General features: G+C 47.4%; 1 protein-coding gene across 3 annotated transcripts; it reads right to left on the reverse strand.

The window, feature by feature from the left end:
* Window positions 1–1,254: 1,254 nt before the first annotated feature.
* Window positions 1,255–16,839, reverse strand: SLC1A6 (solute carrier family 1 member 6). 3 transcript variants are annotated; one of them, XM_032867469.1, is made up of 10 exons: window positions 16,776–16,839; window positions 11,492–11,703; window positions 11,165–11,302; window positions 9,419–9,623; window positions 8,558–8,600; window positions 7,714–8,057; window positions 4,953–5,186; window positions 3,571–3,765; window positions 2,635–2,769; window positions 1,255–1,854 (listed from the first exon to the last, which is right to left on the reverse strand). In XM_032867469.1, the coding sequence occupies exons 2-10, from the start codon at window positions 11,694–11,696 to the stop codon at window positions 1,659–1,661; spliced, it is 1,695 nt and encodes a 564-aa protein (XP_032723360.1). In that variant the 5' UTR covers window positions 11,697–11,703; window positions 16,776–16,839; the 3' UTR covers window positions 1,255–1,658. The 3 variants fall into 3 exon arrangements, with proteins under 3 accessions (XP_032723360.1, XP_032723361.1, XP_032723362.1); XM_032867470.1 differs by lacking the exon at window positions 16,776–16,839 and adding an exon at window positions 15,309–15,566; XM_032867471.1 differs by lacking the exons at window positions 1,255–1,854; window positions 2,635–2,769 and adding an exon at window positions 2,776–2,892.
* Between the last annotated feature and the right edge of the window lie 5,512 nt (window positions 16,840–22,351).

Here is a 22,351-nt window from a genome sequence, read left to right on the forward strand (position 1 = left end):
TCCTATTGCTTAAGCCACCAATCTGGTACTTTGTCATCACAGCCCTAGCAAACTAATACACCCTGCCTCCACAAGATTTCTACTGACACAGACCATGGGCTAGAGGCAGAAATTCTGTTTGAGATTGGGATCCCAGGCAAATCTCCCAAGAGTCAAATGTGGAGTAGGATGTTCTATAAGCATCTTGTCTTTGCATGGACTTTTCCAGTCACTGGCATAAATGTTTCCATGGTGACTGCAAATAAAGAATTCTTGGATCCCTTCTTCCACATTCTCCCATTTACATAGCCCAAGGGTTCTCTTGGGATCCTAAAGAATGGGGGGAGGCATCCCTAAACATACCTGTGTTGGAATGTCCCTTCCCCCTTGAGAGAGGTAGGTGCTCAAGTGAACTTTATTTGATTTAGAAAAAGCTAATATTGTGTTCCCTAGACAAAAGGATTATAGAGTTAAGTTATACCCATGACGTCTGGAATTATATTACTCTCTATTTACTTGGGTTTTCCCCCAGTTTTATTAAGGTCTCATTTAATGTCCCACCTGGTTCATTAGGCTTGCCTGTGTAGTAAGGAGAAACAGAACTTCCCGAGGTCAGCATGGGTGTCTGAGCCAACTGGTTTCAGCAGTCAAGAGTTGGGACTACAAGATGCTGCTACTCATCCCTATGGGAAGCTGATTCCTCAATTACCAGCCATGGGTGTATGAAGTAAAGGGTTAACTGGAAGGGCTAGGGGTACTCAGAGCCTACATATTCCAAAGAAAGGACTTGCCCTTGATCAGCTCCCAGGAAATAACATCTGAGTCCTTGGAATATCCTCCCTGATAAAAGTGTCTTTGTAACCTAGGGCCCTGTACCATGCCAGGTTGTCTATGTTGACCATGTAATTTATGGTGAATGCCTGTTTTTGTTCACCTGGAGCCCTGGACAAAACTATATTCACTTGACTTGTGTGGGGCTGAAGCACTCCATGCCTACAAGACAGAACCCCCAATAAAAATCCTGGACACCAAGGCTAAGGTGAGCTTCCTTGGCTGGCATATGTACTGTCACCCATCACTGCTGAGAGAATTAAGGGTGTCCATGGGATTCCACAGAGGGGACAATTGGAAGCCCACATCTGGTGTCTTCTGGACCCTGCCCCAGGCAACTTTTGTCCTTGCAGATTTTAATCTGTATCCTCTCACTGCAGTAAGTCATAAACGTGAGCATCACAGCTTTTCCAAGTTCCATGTGTCCTAGCAAATCACTGATGGTCATGGGGACCCCCAACACAGAGATCATGAATATTGTTTTATTATAATAAATGGTAGTTTTCCTTTACCTCTTTCAATTCCACCACTCCTTGAGAAAATAAATAACATAAGCTGACCCCTCAGCTTGTGGGACCCAAAGCTGTCCTCACCCCCAGTCCCAGGAGAAGTTTTTCCTCCCTGCCTTGCTCACTGCCCTCTACAAGTTCTTCCCATGCACTTAGAGAGAAATGGAGGCCTTGGACATCCTTTCGTCCCTGCTCCTTTATCTCTGTTTCCACCAAACAAGCCAGACAGAACATGTGTGTTCAGTGCACAGTCATTCGGGCAGCAGGTCTTCCCTAGGACATCCCCCCCCCAACCCCAGCCCTATTCCCTCCTCTCTGAGCGGCAGAGCTGGGGGCCCCTCACATGGCACTCTCGTTGCCTCCCCGTCCCCTGGACGTCCCCTTCTCTTGTGCCATGAGTGACTTGTAGGGCTTCCCCAGGCTGGGGAGGGTAAGCTCAGCTTCCTGCAGCTCCAGCTCCCGCTGGGACAAATGCTCAATGACGGCAGCTCCAATAGAGTCCCCCAGAACATTGGTCATTGTGCGAAGTCGGTCACTGGGGAAGGGTGGGGAGAGAGAAGCCACTGTTAGCTGAGATTTGAAGAGCTCATGGAGGAGAGGGTACATCAGGGTGGGAGGTTCCTTGTGTCTGGGATGTGGGGCTCATGTTCCATCCACAACCACATAACCTCATGCAGGTGCCTCCCGCTTGATGTCCTCAGTTTCCCCTCCTCCTAACAGATGTACGTTGGATCAACTCTGATAAGCTCACGTGATCTTAGCATTGCAATTCTTTTTTTTTTTTTTTTTAAGGATATAAACATCTGATAGAGAAAATTAGGGGCTGTGGGCTGAACAGCATATAGGATGAGGAAGATAACAACTGTGAGCAAATCAGGCCAGCCTGGACCCTGTCTAAGTGGAACTCAGATCCACCTGACTGCTCCTAAATGGGAAGGAAAGTCCAGATTTTTTTAATGTAAGCCTTCTGTTTTTCAAAGTTAAATATTTAAAACACAAACTAAAAACAACAAAAATTGCAAGCCAGCTCTGTCCCGTGGATCACCTTTTTGTGACTTCTCCAGGGACAAGGGCTTTTCAGGCTCATCAGTAAAGCCCCCATTGCTCATCTCCTCCCCATCCTACTCCCCAGGTTAACTCTATGGGATTTGGGATCTACAGGCCATGGTTTGGAGTATTCTCCAAGACTTTCCTTCTACTCTAAAATTCTACAACTCTGTCCTTGCTGGAATGAGGGCCCACGGGTTAGGGGTCTCACAAGGAAAGCGGGGATGGGGTTGAGGAAAGATAGCACCAGGGCCTGAAGAACACTCACAGGAACCAGTCCACAGCTATGATCAGCGTGATGTCTTCAGTGGGCAGGCCGACTGATGTGAGCACAATGACCATGGTGACCAGACCTGCCTGGGGGATGCCAGCAGCCCCAACGCTGGCTGCTGTCGCCGTGATACTGTACATGAAGAGAGAACACAGGGAGGAGGCAGGAGGTGGGAAGGAGAAGATGAGGAAGAGAGTGAGAAAGGGCACAACAGAAGGGAAGAGGTGGTTCCCTGGAACATCTTAAATTAAGTGCCTGAAAATAAAAAGCAGCCTTCAATAAATGTATTCTTTCAACTCATATTTATTGAGCATCTACTACACGCTAGACACCTAGTAGAAACTCCCTTAAAAGAAAATCCCTGCCCAAACAGAGCTTACATTCTAGTGGGGGAGGCAGGCAATAAATAAGATGAGTACTTAAAACATATACTAAGGCAGAGGGTGCAACAGAGAAACAGTTCGGCCTATGAAAGTCCAAACCATGCCACTTTAAATAGAATATTCAGGAAACACTTCCCTAAGCAGTTGACACTGGACCAAAGACCTGAAGGATGTGATGTTTGCCGTTACATTTAAAATGACCATACGGAACCTCTGGGTAATGAGACCCAGGGATCCATCCTTCTTTTCAGAGCCTCAGGTTATTAGGGTGCACCAGCCATACTTTGGAGAATACTGGGCAAAGGGATCTCCCACCATAGCATGTGAGAGAAGATGGGACTGAAACGTCTAGCCAGCTCCTGATAGCCTCAGGTTGCACAGTCTCACCTTTAGCCTCATTTGGCATGGGTAGCTGGGGTCTTCCCACATCCCCCCTCCAATATTCAAAGCCTCCCTTGACATCAAGAAGCTGAGGCTCCCTCCACCCCTAGCCAACCTAATGACTTCTTAGATCTCACCTGCTGGCAGATCCCACCCAGGATCACCTCACCTGATGGTCGTGATCTGGCCCAGGTTGAGCTCATAGTTGTTGACTTGGGCGATGAAGATGGCAGCCAGGGCCTCATACAGAGCAGTCCCATCCATGTTAACAGTGGCCCCCACAGGCAGCACGAACCTGGTGATGCGTCGGTCCACACCCAGGCCCTCCTCCAAGCAGCGGAAGGTGATGGGCAGTGTTGCAGAGCTAAGGGAGAGAGCCCTGGAGGCTGAGAATGGGAAGTGGCAGGGAGGGACTGGAGTAGCCATGGGCCAAAGGTGGGATTCTGCTGAGAACACTGGGAGACCAGGTGGGAGCCAGAGCAAGGGGAGGATGGCAGGAGCATAACATTTCAGAGGTTGGTAACTGTGCACGGGGAATAAGGGCTCCTCATGATGCAAGAAGCACATGGCAATGGTAATCCCCTAGGTTGAAGGTCTCTTGACCCACTTAAAGGCAACAGCTTAAAGCTAATTACTAGACACTTATTCATGCCACTGGTGAACTTTCCACTCCCAGAAAGGAAAGGACTAGGGGTCTACTGACTTCCCACACCCTCAGGGTTAAAAGAGAAGCATTACATAGACCCCTAATCCCCACTCATGTAGCTCAGGGAGCAACATCAGCTACACTAACCCTCCTGGTCTCTCTCCCCAGCACTCCACAGCAATGGAAGAGCAGTCGAACTGACTGGGGAATTTAGTTGAAGGAATGGACATCTCACTTGGAGTCGACCACAAAACATGTGGTCTGGTCAGCTTGATGTCATGCAGTGAGAAGCCTGGCCTCACAAAGAAGGCCTCTGGGGATCCAACCCTGTGGTGATCGGGTGAGTGTCATTCTGGGCTACAATGGCATCAATCTTATTGGCAAAAGACCAAAAGGCGCATTCTCCAGGCAGCATTATGAGTAACAACAATGATATTATTCTTCAACCCCCTTGGCTCTCGTGATACTTCTCAAACCTCTTTGAATTTGGATGACGGAGAAAGGGGAAGCTCTTTACTAACCCCATAAAACCACAAAAAAGGGGGAAGGAGGAGAAAGGAGCCAAGTGAGCTCCCAGAGACCATTTCGAGGGGAAATGAGACTCTGAGCTAGAAAATGACACAGAATAGGGAGCACCTTTGTCCTAACCTCAAATTGGCAGCTGGTTCTCCTCCACATAAAATAGAGAAATAGAAAATGTGGAAAACAGGTCAGTAGAACCAGTTTGGGACGAAGATCAGCACCCAGGTGTCGACTGGCCTGCAGAACTTCAGGAACCACTAACATTACCACATAGTTCAGACGAGTTTTAGTACAGGGATTGGGGGCCAGGACTCTTAGGAGAGCCTGTGAACAACTGACAGTGAACCTCAGAAAAGTGCTGGGGGTGGGGGATGAAGCCATACCTGGAAGACGTGCCCATGGCAGTGATGAGGGCCTGCAGCATGCCCCCAATGAAGGGGAAGGGGTTCCGGTGGGTGATGAGGAAGTAGATGAGGGGCAGGACACCACCAGCATGGAGGAACAAGCCCACAATGACGGTCAGGGTGTACATGCCCAGCTGACCCCCCAGGACAGCCATGTCCTCCATCTCTAGGATCTTCCCAGCAATCAGGAACAGGATCCCCACAGGTGCATACCTAGGCCAAGCCAGACACCTGTCAGAGTGCCCTCATGACTTCCCCTAAACCTCAGAGCTGGCATCCCCAAGGCTTTACCCATATAAGCCCCTAGAGCCAGGCAGTGCCCATAATACAGCACCCCTACTCTGCCCCAAACTTCCCCACATACTGACAAACAGGGATGGACCCCATAAACATATCCCACTGCCTCTGCCTGCCCACCCACAGATCACACCTAGAACAGCAGGGAAAAGTTCCTACAACTCTAGCACATACAATCTTATAAGGTTTCGCTTTCCTCCACTCCACCATTCAAGTCCCTCCCCAAATAGTCACTCCTTGGGACTCTTTCTCTAGATGTGGCCCAAACATCCCCTATTACTGGCCTCCAAACTTCCCTTATTCACCACCTCCAACTCTGTTTAAATGTGTAACCTCAATGCCCCTGTTCTCTTTCCTGTAAGTGCATATTCTCACTCACTCACTGGCCCTGAGTTATTTCACCTGAATTTCCCCCAGACATCCCAAACCACATGTCTTATCAAATCATTTATTTATTCGACCACTCTCTTGAGCACCTACCCTGCTCCAGTCACACTGTCCCTGCCCCTGTGGCACCTACATTCTAACGGGGAAAACAGGCAATACACATAGAAATGCCTAATTAAAAACTTCAGATGGTGAGAGCTGCATAACAAAGTCCCTCAGTGGGCTGCACCAGCATGAGTGGCCTGGAAGGGCCTCCCTGGAGATGTGACGTTCACACAGTGGCCTGAACGATGTGAAGAGACACATCTATCTGAAGGGGAAGCATTGCAAGCACCATGCAAAGACCCTGAGATGAGCATGAGCTAGAAGTGCTGAAGGAGAAGAGAGCAGACAGTGTTTGTGGAGTGGCAAGTGAGAGGAGACAGAGTGAGTTCATCAGGGGCTCACCTGTGCTCCCCACAAACCAGCGCATCATAGTCTGGCAAGATGAGACACTGGCACCTGCCAGTGGTGCCTTCATTCACCCATCACCAGGCTTCTGCGTTACTCCTCTCTTTAGAAACTGAAGACTACACTTGGTTGTTCTCATGGTAGAGGCATTGGAGGACAGGAGGAGGCTGGGACCTCTTGGGAAATTGGTACAATAGCTTGGGTCAGAAACAACGAGACCCACCCTGAGGTGGTGGGAAGGCGGATGTGGAGCACTCTTTTGGCCACATCTATATTCCCCTGGGCTCAGCTGGGCTCATGGTGAGACCAGATGGGAGGCTGCTGAGCTGTCTCCCAGTCTTCACCTACCTCTATGCCTGCTCTGTGAACCCCCTCCCCAGCTCCCTCATCATCATCCTTCCTCTTCATTCTCCACAAAACCCCTCAACCCTAGGTCAATTGCATGGAGCTACTTTCCTTCTACATTCATCCAGCCAGCACATCTGGATAAACTCTGCCAACGACACCTCTATAAGTTTATGGTTTCCAATACAGTTGAGCTTCCATCTTGTCAGTCTTCTTGCCTATCCTCGATAAGCTCCCCCCTCAGCTCCTTTTCCAAGTTTTAAACTTGGCCTCTAGCCCCCTATGCAACTTTTTAATTATTGGAGATTATGTACAAAGTCTTCTCCAGTCTGGCCCTGGACAGTCTTGTTAATATTTGCACCACCACTCCCAACTTACCCTGTGCTCCTACCTCCCTGAACACAATTCCCCAGCCAACTCAGCTTCCTGCAGGCTTTGTATGTTCTCTTTCCCTGCTTGAATGGCCTCTCTCCATTCCTGTCCTATTGGGTTCCCACTTGCCTTCCAAGACCCAACTATGAGGCAACCTTTTCCATAACTCCCTCTTCACCTTACCAAGCAGAGTTCACTGCATATCCCTTCCTTGGCTGCTCACTTCTTCATGTTCCCAACTCTTTTTGAACACCCCTTTGCTCTAGAACCTTCCACCTTATAATATACTTATCTAGGATGTGTCTGTCTCCTCCAAGATTTCATAAGCTTCTTGGGGACAGGGACTGAATTCAGCATAACCCTGCATTCTAGACAAAGTTAACCCAGAAAAAGTTCTGCTGAATGAGTAAAGGAATTTGTGAAGGAATAGAGAATGGTAAAATGGATGCACGCATGCATCAACTAAGGAATAACTAGTGAGTGGATAAACAAATAAGGAAATGAGCAAATGAGACACAAATGATCGGGTGAGTGAATGAATGAGTGTGTTAAGTGAATAAATGCAGGGAATACATGAGGGAGTGAATGGGAGAATAACAAATGCAGAGATGAATGAGTGGGCCAAAGAATGAGCTTGACCGAATACACAGCAGAGTGAGTAAATTAATCAGTCAGTCAAACAATGGCTTCATTAATGCGTGGATGAGTCTGTGAATGAGTTTATGAGTGAATGTATGAATGAGTAAATCAACCAATACATACATGAATAACCTTGGCAAAATGGCCCAATAGCCCCTTGAGCAGCTACCCCACAGCCTGACTTCCCAGTCCTGGTTCCACACTTCCCACGTGCCATCACCTGTCAGCCCCGTCAAAACCCAGCACTTACCAGATAATAATGCCCACCATCCTCATAATAGCCTCATTGAGGCTGTCGAAGAAATCCCGAAGGACTCGGCCCTTGTGTTTCATGCCACCAATGACCAGCCCAAAGGCCACAGAGAAGACCACAAGGCCCAGAGCATTAATGCCATTGGCTGAGCCAGGCACAGGTACAGTCTCCTCGAAGCTCAGCACCTCCTGCAGGGTGCCCAAGGCCCAGGTGACATTTTCCAGGAGACTAGTTCCGTTGTCCATTGAGGACAGGGGAGGCATGGAGGTGCCCGGCTCAGATCCATTCTCTGTCCTCACTATGGTCCTGGTTACCAGCCTCGTGCTATACTGTGTCTTGAACTGAAATATGGAGAGATTGGGGCCAAAATCAATTCATCAGAATCTCCTGAAGAAGTTTATTTAGAACACCAATTCCTGGTTGCTACCCCTGGAGAGTCTTATTTAGAGGACTTGACCAATGCATAGAAGATCGAGTGCAGGAATACATGAATAAAGGAGTGAACAACCAATGCATGGAAAAATGAGGAAAGATTCTGCCTTTTTCAAAGCTCCCTGTTCAGAGAGATTTGGGAACCTCTCTCCTCAGCCATCTATGGTGAGATGCCCTGGTTCCTCCTTCAGCACCATCCCCAGGCAGCTCTTGGCCTAAGTCCTTTTCTGTTATCTTCCCTTGATCATTCCACCAATGGGAGGTACATTCTTTCTCCAAGACTCTTCCAAATGCCCCTGCCCACCGCACTGGCATGCTCTTCTTCCCTTCCCTCACCCCAGGACCACTCACTCAGCATCAAGCTACCCCCCTCAAACCTCCTTGAACACACCGTGCACTTCCCCCTGACCTGTTTGAAGCAGGCCTCGACCAGGTTGGGTGGAAACATATTTCTGCAGAAAAACATCAGAAGAAGGGAGGTGGTTAGACCTTGGGAAGGAGTCCAGGGTGATAACAGTAAGAATAATAGCAATAATACCAACCATAATAATGGCAGCCAACAAGTGAATGCTTATTCTAGACCAGGTACTGAGCTAAGTGCTTATCTAAAGTTAAAGTTATCTAAAGTATCTAAAGCTAAGTGCTTATCTAAATACAACAATAATTCTTGAAGTGAGCACTACCAAGGTCCCCATTTTATGCACAAAGAAACCAACACAGAGAGAACTTACAGATGTTACCCAAAGCTACACAGCTCAAAAGGGGTGCAGATGGACCTCAAATCCATGCTTCTCTAAGCCCTTCCATAGAACCCTATGCTACCTCAGACTTCAATTCACACACATGTGCCAGTGATGCCTAAAAAAACACAGATAACTTGTGGACCTCAGATGTGGGTTTCCTCCAAGTCCGTGACTAGGGAAGAACCATGGTAAGCCTTGATTCTGGTTGGCAAAATTTAGCTTCTTTAAAAGAAAAGGAGCTTGGAAACACCAAATACCACCTGTTCTGAGCTCATTTCAAGATGCAGCTAAAGCCTCCAGAGCCTAAGGCCCAAAAGATCCTACCCTAGGAGTCAGCTACTCTCAAGATTTGCACAAGGCTCCAGGACATTAAATGGGTATCAATGAACTAGGTTCAACTTGGGTGTTGCATTTCCAGGCTGAATCAGCCCGTCCCCTTGAGTATCTCCTTGCCACCTTGTCTCTCCTTGAGTATGGTTGCTTGCATCTAGGGCCAGAGTTCCCATCAAAATTAGAAAGGACGTCACCTGACCAGGTCCATGAAGGCATCAGCTGTGGGGATGGTCTCAATGCGGCCTTCGCGGTGCAGCCCCTCCTTGGAGCCCTTCCCAGGATGGATGATGGTGACCATGAGGATGCCAATGAAGACAGCAATGACCGTGGTCACCATGTAGTACACAGCTGCCCGCATCCCCATCCGCCCTGTTGCCTTGTTATCCAGGGATGCCATACCTGGAGGACAGGTGGTGCAACCCTGAGCAGCATCATCCACACCCCACCACCCTCTCTCCCAACCATCAGCTCTATTTCCCTCATACCACCAGCTCAACAAGAATTTACCAAGAATCTCCTCCTTCTGCGCCCCACCCCAGCACCCACGCTGCCATCATTTGACCCCTCTTATCAGTCTTCAACCCCTATTCTATTTTCCAAATACACCTTCCACCCCATCCTTCATCCCAAGCCCCACTTCACTAAACTTCCTCTACTTCAAGCCGAACTTTTCAACTCCCACCCCACCCTCCATTTATGCCTGTTACACCATAATGTCACCTTCATTCCACTCTTCATCCTACTATTGACCCCAAGATTATACTTCCCTCCAGCCCACCTTACTGTACCCTATCTGTGAGAAATAGTTCTTTTGGTGCTCCCTCCAAAAGCCCTTTACCAGGCTAACACAACTGCCCTTCAGCTGCTGCGTTGCTGGCTCCCAACAGTTTGTGTGGCCCCCTTCTCTGGAGAATGGCCCTCAGCAGAACAAAAGTTGCTTTGCCCAGAAATACCTCATGGAAGACCTAAAACCAAAGGCTGCCTGGTACAGGGATTCAGAAGGCCAGTTCATTTGATTCAAATGAGGGCAGAGTTGGGAAGAACAATTCTGTAGCTTTTCTTCTGCTCCAGAGTTATCCATAGGATAAGACTGAGAGGCCGGCCTTCTTCTGAACCCATCTCTGCTTAGATTCTTTCCCTGCCCCATCTTGCTCCCCTTGCTTCCTCATGGGTCTCTCTTGAATGCTATCTCTTGATATATCACTTGTGCAAATATCCCCATTTTAGGCTCTGCTTCGGGGAAACCCAACCCAAGAAACCACTCTTTCAGTCCTTTATCTTCATTCCCATCCCAAAATCTTGAAGGCTGGCAATCAACCACTTAGGGGCTAAATCTGGCCCCCTCTCTGTCTTTATAAATAAAGGTTTATTGGAACACAACCACACGCATTTGCTTACAGGTGAATCTGCAGCTGCTCCTGCACTACCATAGCAGAACTAAATAGTTGACAGAGATCATATGGCCCCCAATGTTGAAAATGTTTACTACTTGGATCTTTACCAAAAAAGTTTTCAACCTCTGCATAACTCATCCCTATTTCTACCCTGGCCCCCATCCACCATCCTGTCACCTCCATCTCAAACACTTTCACCCAATCCCACCCCCTGACCCTTGATGCCATTGTATCTTCCCCCCAGCTGCCCTATCACAGCCTTTCTTTCATCTTTGGATGATGATAAGCCCCTAGCAGGCTGGTATTTTATCTACACGGAAAAGCACGGTAAAGTTACTGAGATAAGTGGCATAGGTCATATGGGGACTGGAACCTGAGTCTGATGAAGATCTAGACTTTGGCCAAGAACTCCGGGCAGGTGCAGGGTTCATGTTTGAGGTTCTAAGATAGGGAGGTGATCCCATGCTTGCCATAGCTTTGGCTCCAGGTTTGAGTCGGGACTCCAGGATGGGTCTCGGAGGCCAACACTGGCCTGGGCTCTCTCACCTGTGACCAGGCTGGAGACAATGAGTGGCAGCACCAGCATCTGCAGCATCCTCATGAGAAGCTCTCCAGGGAAAGAGAAGTACTTGATCTGGCGGTAGGTAAGCTGGTACGGGCGCAAGGCAAAGGCCAGGCTGACTCCTAGAACCAAAAGAAGGGCTCTGTGGAATGGTTTGGGTCACTGGGCCCCATTTGTGTGAATGTGTCCTTATGCGGGGGAAAGCGGTGGGTGTTGCCAAGTGCATGTGCCGGTGAGAATGGGTGGGTGGAGTGACGATGTGTGCGTGCAGGGAATTTCTCTGAGGTCTCCGCCCCTCCCAGCCAGCTCACCGATGACCACAGCACTGACGGTCAGCAGGATGAAGGCGTTCCGGCGCAGGAAGCGCAGCACGTGCTCACGTGTCATGGTCTGCAGGCGCAGGCGCGTGCGCAGTGCTCTCTGCTGCAGGCTCTCCTGCAGCCGCTGCAACCAGCCCACCCGGCCCAGCCGCTGGCCGCTCTCCCGCAGGAACAGGCTGTTCCCGTGGCTGCTCATGGTCTATCTGCGGGGGACAGAGGGGCTTTCTGGTAAGGGAGAGGACAGAAGGTGGCTGTGGGGACAGGGGAAAGGGTGGACAAAGGAGGAACTCAGAATCCAAACATCAGGGGAGGGGCCATGTCCACCTGTCCACGTGGGATGTGCCCGTGCTGGGACACCTGAGAACACTGCCTGGGGCTTAGAGTTAAATCCTGGCAGAAAAGGGTCCAGATCTCCACAATCCGCTCCCAGACATGAAGGGGAAGGAGACCACAATGTAATGGAAACCTTTGCCATCCCTGACTCCAGAGCCCTCCTTTTTCATATCCTCACAAGCAGCTGGGAGTTGTCCCAGCACACAAACCAAACTAGGGCGCCTTTACTGAGCACCAACTGCATGCAGAGCCCTAGACAAGGCATCCTGGTGTTAGTCCCCCCAAACTAATATGGTTTGGTGTCTGGCCTGGTAGTGCTAACAAGTGGCCTTTCCACAACGACAAAATCAGCAGGTGCCTGGCAAACAGTGAGTGCCCAATAAATACAAGTGCCCTGCATGAGTGAGCAGAGGGGCTGGAGGTGGGATCCCTCAGGAAGGAAATGATAATCCTTGACCCCAGTGGCTCTTCAAGATCCATTTTTTTTAATCTCTTTTCAGCGTAACAGTATTCATTGTTTTTGCACCACACCCAGTGCTCCATGCAATCCGTGCCCTCTCTAATACCCACCACCTGGCTCCCCCAACCTCCCACCCCCTGCCCCTTCAAAACCCTCAGATTGTTTTTCAGAGTCCATAGTCTCTCATGGTTCACCTTCCCTTCCAATTTCCCTCAATTACCTTCTCCTCTCCACCCCATTGGCTCTTCAAGATCCATTTTTGAAGGGAAATGTGATGTTCAGAATCACTCTGGGTGTCTCCCAAACTTCAGACTTTTGTGTCTCCTCTGTATTTGACCCCATCCCTGTAACCTTATATGCTTATTTAAATAAATATCTCTTAAATGGAAATGAGATCATTACTTGAAATGCAACTTATATTTTAATACACATTAAACAAAATGCATGTAAAAATTAAAACCTGCCCATCCTTTACCAGTGAAACATGTTACATGTATCAGGCAGCTTGTAGCATGAGCCAGAAGAACTTTTATTTTTGTGGACTCCTTCCTCCATTAAAATATATATATTATATTAAAATATTAAATTATATTTTTACAAGTGAATTGTTACAAAAATGAATATAGTATTTTGGAACTAGATGGAGGGAATGGTTGCACAACATTGAGAATGTACTAAAGGCCACTGAAGCCACTTTAAAATGGTTGAGTTTCTGATATGTGAATTTCACCTAACATTATACATTAAACCATTTTCTTTGATCTAAAAGTGTAGTTCTTAACAATGAATCTTGGAACACTGAAAAATTAAATTAAATTAAAAAAATAAAAGTGTAATTCTTCTGATTTAAAAAAATGAAAACAAAATAAATAAATAAAATACAAAATAAGTTAAAACAAGAGGGGGGGTGGGGTTATAGACATTGGGGAGGGTATGTGCTATGGTGAGTGCTGTGAAGTGTGTAAACCTGGTGATTCACAGACCTGTATCCCTGGGGATAAAAATATATTATATGTTTATAAAAAATTAAAAAAAATAAGTTAAAACATTTCTGTGGATCCCTAAAGGTATCATGGGCCCAGGGCACTGGACATCCTATTCTTGAACGATAGACAGACAGGCCTGCAATGATCTCACAGGAAAAAAAAAAATAAGTGTGATAGTGTCCATATTCCAGGCAACCTGGGAATTCTGTTGACCCTGTAGATTCACTTCAGGCAAACAGTTGACCACCAGGGGTGACATTGCCCAGGATCCCTTGCCCACTGGCTCCCTTTTTGGTCTGACCAGTGGGAAGCAGCAGAATGGCTGGTGGGAGCAGCATTCTCCCTGCCACACCCCTGTTCAGCCAAGGTTGCGTTCCTCTGCCTCAGTCTCCTGTCAGTCCTATGTATCTATTGGCTATTCGGATGCCTTCTTTGAAAAAATGTCTATTTAGTTCCTCTGTCCATTTGTTAATCAGATTGTTGTTTGTTATTGAGTTGTATGGGTTCTTTATATATTTAGGATATTAACCTCTTATCTGATACGTGGTTTACAAAAAAATGTCTCCCATTCTGTAGGTTGCCTTTTCATTTCCGTTTACTGTGCAGTGTTTAGTGTAATGTGGTCTCACTTGTTTATTTTTGCTTTTTTTTATGCTTTTGGTGTTATATGCAAAAAAATCTTTGCCAAGCCCAATGTCAAGGAGCTTCTTCCCTACCTTGTCTTCTAGGAGTTTTATGGCATCAGGTCTTATGTTTAAGGCTTGGATCCATTTCAAGTTAATTTTTCTGAGTAGTATAAAATAGGGGTCCAATTTCATTTTCTGTATGTTTTTATCCAGTTTTCCCAACACCTGTTGAAGAGACCATCCTTTCCCTGTTGGGTGTTCTTGGCTCTCCTGACCAGATAGAGGAGCTACTACTACAATGACAATCATATTACAATATATAAATGTATCAAAACAACATGGTACACACTTTAAACTTATACAATGTTACATGTCAAATATGTTTCAACTAAAAAAGAAACACAATCCTTTGTATCAGCCAAGGCTCTGCCCTGTCCTCCTCCCTCCCTTCCTCCCTGCTGGTCCCGCCCCTTTCCCCACCCCCACTCTTGCTGGTCCCTGAGTGTTACTACATCATTCTTACTGGTTTCCCTTAACTTTGCTCATATCTTTCCAGTTCTGCTTTTCTGGTGTGTTGTTTCCTGACAAATACACCAGATTTATTTGGCTCTTTAAAAACTCTCCAAGCCAAAGGAAGACAGTCAATATTGTTCCTGTGCCAAACTTCACCCAGGTCGGGGCTGGGAATATGGGAGTCTGAGAGAAGTCTCAGTTCCACCAGTAGGTAGACCCCTGGATTTTTTTTTTTTTCTTGCCACTGGCTGTGCAGTCACTTTTCTGGGGCCACTGTCTTCCTTGCCTTTTTCTGGTCCCCCATATCCAAAGCATGGTACACCTGCCTCTACTCTTCAGGCCCTGCTCCCTCCAGGTCCAAGCCCCGATTCTCAATGCTAAAGCCCAGTTGGGGTCCTGCTCCAAATGGGTCCATCACTTTGAAACCATAGTTTCACTGATTCTCACCTTGCAGTGAAAAATCCCAGACTTGGAACCACAGACTACACAGGAAACTCATAATTCCTCCCTCTCTCTAGAATGCATGTTCCCAGTCACCAAGCAGTAGCACAGAATTACCTGTGGGTCCCCAGGGAGTGTCCAGCTGAGATCCCAACTAGCCACAAAGGATCCAGAACTAGTTTTGTCTCCTTCCTTACAAGAAACAGTACAGAGTATTGCAGAAATGGACAAACAATCGTCCAAGAGCCAAATCCAGCCCACTGCTTGCTTTTATAAGTAGTTTTATTGGCACAGAGCCACACTCATTTCTTACATGTTGCCTATGGCTACTTTCATACTACAACATCTGAGCAGGGGTGTTGGGACAGAGAGTGTGTGGGCCACAGTACAATCTCTCTGGCCCTTCACTGACAAAATTTGCTAGTCCCTGTCCTAACAGAAGAGCGTACCTAAGCTCTTTATTTCAAATCTCCCTCCACCTTGATGGAACTGGTCACTTTTGTGTGGCTTGGATGGCCCAATTCACATGACGCTTAGAACAGCGCCTGATGGGCACAAAATAGAGATCAACTGGGGTTGATATAAAGCAGAAACCCAACAGACACACAGCTGAGGGCGGAGACAAACACTGAACCCTGGGTTCTCTCTTTTCCAGTCTCTCCTGGTCCTAGGCATTCTCTTGACCCTGGTTTTTGTTGTTTTCTTTTTCTTTTTCTTTTTCTTTTTTTTTTTTTTTTTAAGACTTGCTGCTTGGGAAGTGGCCCTTCAAGTTGTCCCCATATGCAGGAGCTCAGGATGGGTCTCCCACCTGGTTTCCCCATCCTTGATTTTGGGATGCAGTAAGATGTGATGGCCACCCCTCCCTTGGAGCCAAAGGAAAGAAAGGAAGGGCCTCTACATCCTAAAACCGAAGCAAGCTCAGTGGGTAAATGTATGTTCCTCTACATTTTATCTCAACACTCTGCTGGCCAGAGGAGTGATTGGGGAAGGAAAGAGAGGAGAGAAATCACATACATAACATATCACGCACAGCTTCAAACGCACAATCTCACACACCTCTGTGTGCAATTGACACAAATACCACTGCACAGACATACAGTCACACACACAGAACTCTTCAGACACACAAGCCCACGCACACCTTCAGAAATGCAACTCCACTCCTGCAGTGTCGGTCATACAATCCCTACACACACAAACACACACACTTTCATGCACACCATCAGACATACAACTCCCCACACACCTTCAAGACCCTGAACAATTCCTCTTCCTAAATGAAACTCCATACACCGAGAGCCACAGAATTCACAGACACACACACACACACACACACACACAACTTGGGACTCCAGACACAAAACTTCAGACATTCAAATTCCTTCCCACATTTAAGCACCCAGCCCACACACCTCTCTAGGAAGGCGAGCCACTCATAAATTCAGCCTCTCACACACACACACCACCACCACCACCCCACACACAACTTCCCACCCACCACCGGTGTAACGGCGGCCAAAGTCTCAGTCACAATCAGTCTGTCCGGAGTTGGAGGAATAAACACCCTGATAGGGATGGGAGCCGAGCCCTGGAAATGGAGGAAGCATCACGCACAGAGATGGAAACCTGCCCACGAATTGAGGCCACGGTCAGAGAGACGGGATGAGGAGGAGGAAGATGGGTAATGAGCCCACAGGTAATGAATGGCTAAGGTGGTAGGAAACTCACCAAGGCGATCTGACGAACGGCGGCGATCATGCTGAGGAGCAGCAGAGACAAAGGCGGCCGAGAGCTGGGAACGCGGACGCAAGGGCGCCCCACCCGCCTGACCCCAAGGTGGGCCAAGCCCGCCTCGGATCCCGCCCGCCCCGACCCCAAAGCCCCTGGCGGAGCGGAGCCGCGGTGTCCCCACTCACCCGCTCCCGGAACGGCGGGGGCGGCCTGCCCGCGCCTCGGCCTGCGCTCTGCGCCCGGATGCAGGTGCCGAAGCCCGACCAAGCGCCGGGCGGGAGCAGCGGGAAGCCGCCAGGGATGGCGCCGAGCTGGCGCGGGGACAGGACCGCGGAGGCACCGGCGCGAAGCCGGGACGCGCTATGCAGCGGGTGGGATTCCGGCTGGCCCTGCGCTCACGTGGGTGCGGGGGCGCGGGGCGGCCGGGGGAGGGGGCGGGATCCCCTCCGGGATGCCCCCCACCTCCCCCGCGCCGAGCCCAGGCTCAGCCGCAGCGCGGGAGGAAGGGCAAGGCGCGGGTGGGGAGGGAGGGGGATCCTGGGCTGGGCGAGGTGGGTGGCCTCTCCCGCGTCCCGCCCCTGCCCCCGCCTCGGCGCCGCGCCTCCGAGCCCCAGCCTCCCGCGCCTCCCCACCACCACCCCCCCCCCCCCCCCCCCCCCCCCCCCCCCCCCCCCCGCGACCAGGCCCGAAAGTCCCGGGAGAGCTGCGGGACCCGCCCGGGTACCGCTGGGCCCGGACCCGCATCCCCCGAGGAGGTCTGGGCCAGACGCGGGGGCCACCCTCCAGGCGCCCCGGCCTCCACGTGGGCTCCGTGGCCCCGCTTCTCCTTTCGGGCACACAGCCGGGCCTTGGCCTCTTGGCCGCTGTGTGCCCTTGGGCCAGCCCCTCTCCCTCTCTGAGCTTGGCCTTATTTAAACAACGGAGATTACTTGGCCGACCCCACAGAAAATTAAAGCTGAGAAAAATTCGAGCGCGTGAGTGTGGAAATGCTGCGAGCCCCATGAAGCATCGTACAGATGGGAGACGAATAATTCCTGTATTGTTGTAATTAATATTATTCTTCGCTGTCTTTAGAGTACACCTGGCAAAGTTGATCCTGCGTTTCTTCTCAAACGACACCGATTTGGTCGATTCCAACCCCCCTCTGCCTCTCCTAAAAGCTAACTGCCCTTTTCAAGAGCTGAGGTCTCAGCCCCACAGGTCATAAAAATCAGTATATGTTTGTTACTGCTGTTGTTGTTATCGAACAACTGTTGAGGGGAACTTCCTAGCCTGGGCAGGCTCTTTTGCTTATAGTTAATCTACACACCCCTCTGAAGTAGATACCACTACCCCCATTTGATGAAGGGAAAGCCTTACAGAGAGGTTCAGTAACTTTCCCAAAGTCACACAGGCAGGGAGCAACCTCCTGAGTTCCAGCTCTTTCTCTATACTACCCTACTCTCCTCCTCGACAGTAGCACCCCTCCCCCAGATAGGTGGTTCTCAAACTTAGCTGTACCTGGCGATTACCAGGGGAACTTTTTTTAAAAAATTCTGATGCCCAAGTGGCACCCTAGACCAATTCCATTAGTGTCCCTGTGTGGGGATCAGGCATCAGCGTGTTTTCATACTCCCTGAGTGATTTCAGTGTGTGCCTAAGGTTGAGCCCCTGCCCTAGGTGACAGGTTCTCCTGGACCACACCTGCAACTCCTCCCTGAACCCTCCCCACTCCATCTTTTTCTGTCAGGGGCTATGCAGGAAGATTCTGGTCTCTGAGCCTGAGCCTAGAGCTCCTGCCTTTTGTAGTCATTCACCCCACAAATATTTATCTTGTGTCCATGGTGGGGCTAGGCTGTGCTAGAAGCTGGGGATTGAGCAGGGAAGAAGACAGAGCACCCCTTGCTCTTTTACACAAAATAATAAGTAAATCGGAGAAGTTCTGAAATGATTGGTTCTCAGAACCTCTTTACACTCTTTTTTTTTTTTTTGAGAGAGAGAGAGAGCGTGAGTGGGGAGCAGAGGGAGAGAGAGAGAATCTTAAGCAGGCTCCATGCTCAGGGCGGAGCCCAACATGGGGCTCCATCTCTTGACCCTGGGATCACAACCCTGAAATCACAACCTGAGCCAAAATCAACCAACTTAACCAACTGAGCCACCCAGGCACCTCCCTTTTTTTTAAACACTTTTAACAGTAAGAGTGGATCTCCAAAACTCAAAACCGCAGTCTGATCATACCTTCAAAAAAAATCAAATTCCAATAGAGGGGCATTCTATGATATACTGAGCTAGTACTCCTCAAAAATGTCAAGCCATCAAACATAAGGAAAGTCTGAGACACTGTCACAGCAAAGAGTAGCCTCATGAAATGTGAGTCCCACAGGGGCTCCCAGAACAGAAAAAGGATACTAGGGGGGAGACTAAGGACATTTCCACAGAGTGTGGACTTTAATAATAATGTATCAATATTGACTCCCTAATTGAAATAAATGTATCATACTAATAAAAGAGAGGGGAAATCATTGAGGAGGAATATGGGAATTCTCTGTACCATGCTTTCAATTTTTCTATAAATCCAAAATTCTTCTAAGAAAGTGTGTCTGTTGATTAAAAAGATCATGGGACATTGGAAAGTTTTCATCTGGGATTATAATTATCCATCTTCACTGTATTAGAAGTTAAGGCTGGGAAAGCTTTTAAAATATTTATTTACTCATCTTAACCTAAAAATAAACTCATTATATGTTCGTCTAAATAGCATATTCTGTTGTGTAAGACTGATGATTCACAGACCTGTACCCCTGAAGCAAATAATACATTATATGTTAATAAAAATAAATTTTAAAAAGGTTAATCCCCTTTCAAGGAATGTATCTATTCCCTGGGACCCTAATGTTTAATGCAAAAATTATTAATAACAGGGTTTCTGACATTAGTTGATGATTAACTGGTTTCAGTGAGCTCCTCTGTCTTTTGATGATCTCCACTACCAAAAAGATAGTTTTTGAGTATAATGGATTTCCACTATTAATCTGTCCACCTGTGATAATTCTAACTACACCTATAAGAGAAATAAATCAATTTTGATTTAAAAAATAACATATTCTATGAAAAATAATTATATTTTCCAACACAAGAAAAAATTATGAGAAGACAAGTAACGTTTTACACTTTTGCAAATTGCTTTCGTATCTCACTTAATAGAAAGAAAGTGGGAGGGACGCCTGGGTGGTTAGTCGTTTAAGCATCTGCCTTCAGCTCAAGTCATGATTCCAGGGCCTTGGGATCGAGTCCCACATCAGGCTCTCTGCTCATGGGGGAGACTGCTTCTCCCTCTGTCTGCTCTGCCTGCCGATCCCCCTGCTTGTGCTCTCTTTCTGACAAATAAATAAATAAAATATTAAAAAAAAAAGAAGAAAGGAAGGAAGGGATTTTCATACAGTCAATCCTCATTATGCGAGGATTCCATATTTACAAGTCACCCACTCACTTAAACTTCTATATGACCCCAAAATCAATACCTGTGGCACTTTGTGGCCATTAGCAGACATGCTTACAGAGATACAAAATTTGAACTGGCTGGCATGCACGTTCCCAGCTGAAGCTAAACAGGGCTGTGTTCTGCCTTCATGTTTCAGATGCTGTGCAGTAGAAGATGTCCTCTTTCAGTCTATTTAGTACCGTGTTTTTCACATTTGTGTGCTCTTTGTTGATTTTGCTGTTTAAAATGGCCTAAGGCGTAGTGCTGAGTACTGTCTAGGGTTGGTTAGCACAAGAAGGCTGCGGTGTGCCTCATTGAGAAACGTATGCTAGAAGAGCTTCACTCGTCATGAGTTAGAGTGCTGTTGGTTGTGAATTCAACGTTAATAAACCAACAGCATATGTTAAATAAGGTGTCTTTACACAGAAACACACATAAAACAGAGTTAAGCATTGACTGGTGAATGGTTGGTTGTAAAAAATGTGACACAGGCTTGTAGAAACCTAACCCTGTATTTCTCCCTGAGGGCAGTGGCTCAGTATTCACTAATTCAGTATTTGCAGCAACTTTATAGAACAAAATTGTCTTGAATAATGAGAATTCTCATTATTATTAATAATTATTAATAATGAGAATCTTGAATAATCTTGAACAATGAGAATGTGTATCTTCTGCCTTGAATCTGTCATGATGTGCTGTTTTAGTTGAAGTGTATGAAGAAAACTTAACTTCACATGGACAGGTAATTGGAAAAAGGAGAATATTTTTTTAAGATTTCATTTATTTATTTGACAGAGATCACAAGTAGGCAGAGAAGCAGACAGAGAGAAAGGGGAAAGCAGGCTCCCCGCTGAGCAGAGAGCCCTGCACAGGGCTCAATCCCAGGACCCCAAGATCATAAACCCAGCTGAAGGCAGAAGCTTAACCCACTGAGCCACTCAGGCTCCCCTTAAAAAGGAGAATATTTTAATCAATTTTTCAGATACTTGTGGCTATTCTTTGAGAATATACCAAAATTTAATATGCCTTGGCTTCTTTTTTTTTTTTTAAGATTGTGTTTATTTATTTGAGCGAGTGAGAGAAACACAGAGCATGAGATAGGGGAGGGCCAGAAAGAGAAGCAGACACCCCACTGAGCAGGGAGCCTGATGCAGGGCTTGATCCCAGGACCCCAGGACAATGACCTGAGCTGAAGGCAGACACTTAACTGACTGAGCCACCCAGGATCCCCTTAGTTTCTTTTTTTTTTTAAGACTTATTTATTTGTTTGAGAGAGAGAGGGATGGGGAATGGATGGAGAGAGAATCTTAAGCAGACTCTGTGCAGAGTGTGGAGCTCAAAGTGGGGCTCAATCTCAGGACCCTGAGCTGGAACCTGGAGTCAGACGCTTAACCAACTGCACTATCCAGGTCTCCCTCAATATGTCTTAGTTTCTTTTTTTTTTTTTAAGATTTTATTTATTTATTTGACAAACACACAGCGAGAGAGGGAACACAAGCAGGGGGAGTGGGAGAGGAAGAAGCAGGCTTCCCGCTGATCAGGGAGCCCAATGCGGACTTGATCCCAGGACCCTGGGATCTTGACCTGAGCCAAAGGCAAACGCTTGATGACTGAGCACCCTATGTCTTAGTTTCTTAAAGGATAGTTGCAGTGTGAGATCTGAGACTGCCAGTGAACCTTTTCTACTCTATTAACATTAAAATCCTTTGAATGGCATCTTTTACCCATGCATGATTTTGGAACATCATGCACTAGTCATTTGAAAAGTACTAGTTCATTGAGTTACACAGATTTTCTGAATATGAACACATTTCATTATTCGATATCCAAAAGTCGCAGTTGTTTAGTATGACCACCAGTCTCACGAAAAAAGTCTTTAGGGGCCCCTGGGTAGCTCAGATGGTTAAGCATCTGCCTTAGGCTCAGGTCATGATCCCTGTTCAGCTCCCTGCTCAGCGGGGAATCTGCTATTCCCTCTCTCTTTTCCCTGACTTGTGCTTTCTCTCTTACTCACTGTCTCTCTCAAATAAATAAAATCTTTTTTTAAAAAAGAGAGAAAGAAAGAAAAGAAAAGCCTTTAAACATCAGGAAGCTGTCAAGATCACTGTGGTAAATACAGATTTTTCAAAATTCCAGTTTTCACTTAAAAGCTCAAACATTATCACTGGTAAAAAAAAAAAAAAAAATACTGTCCGTTGCTTTTCTTGAAGTGACAGGCCCCTCTCTTTCACTTTTGTGAAGAATGTCTGTCAAATAATATCGATCTCAGGGTAACAGGTTTGTATATCTAAAAATGGTATC

The sequence above is a fragment of the Lontra canadensis genome, unplaced genomic scaffold (assembly GCF_010015895.1).
Source record: "Lontra canadensis isolate GAN:19392208 unplaced genomic scaffold, GSC_riverotter_1.0 scaffold35, whole genome shotgun sequence".
Lineage (NCBI taxonomy): Eukaryota > Metazoa > Chordata > Mammalia > Carnivora > Mustelidae > Lontra > Lontra canadensis.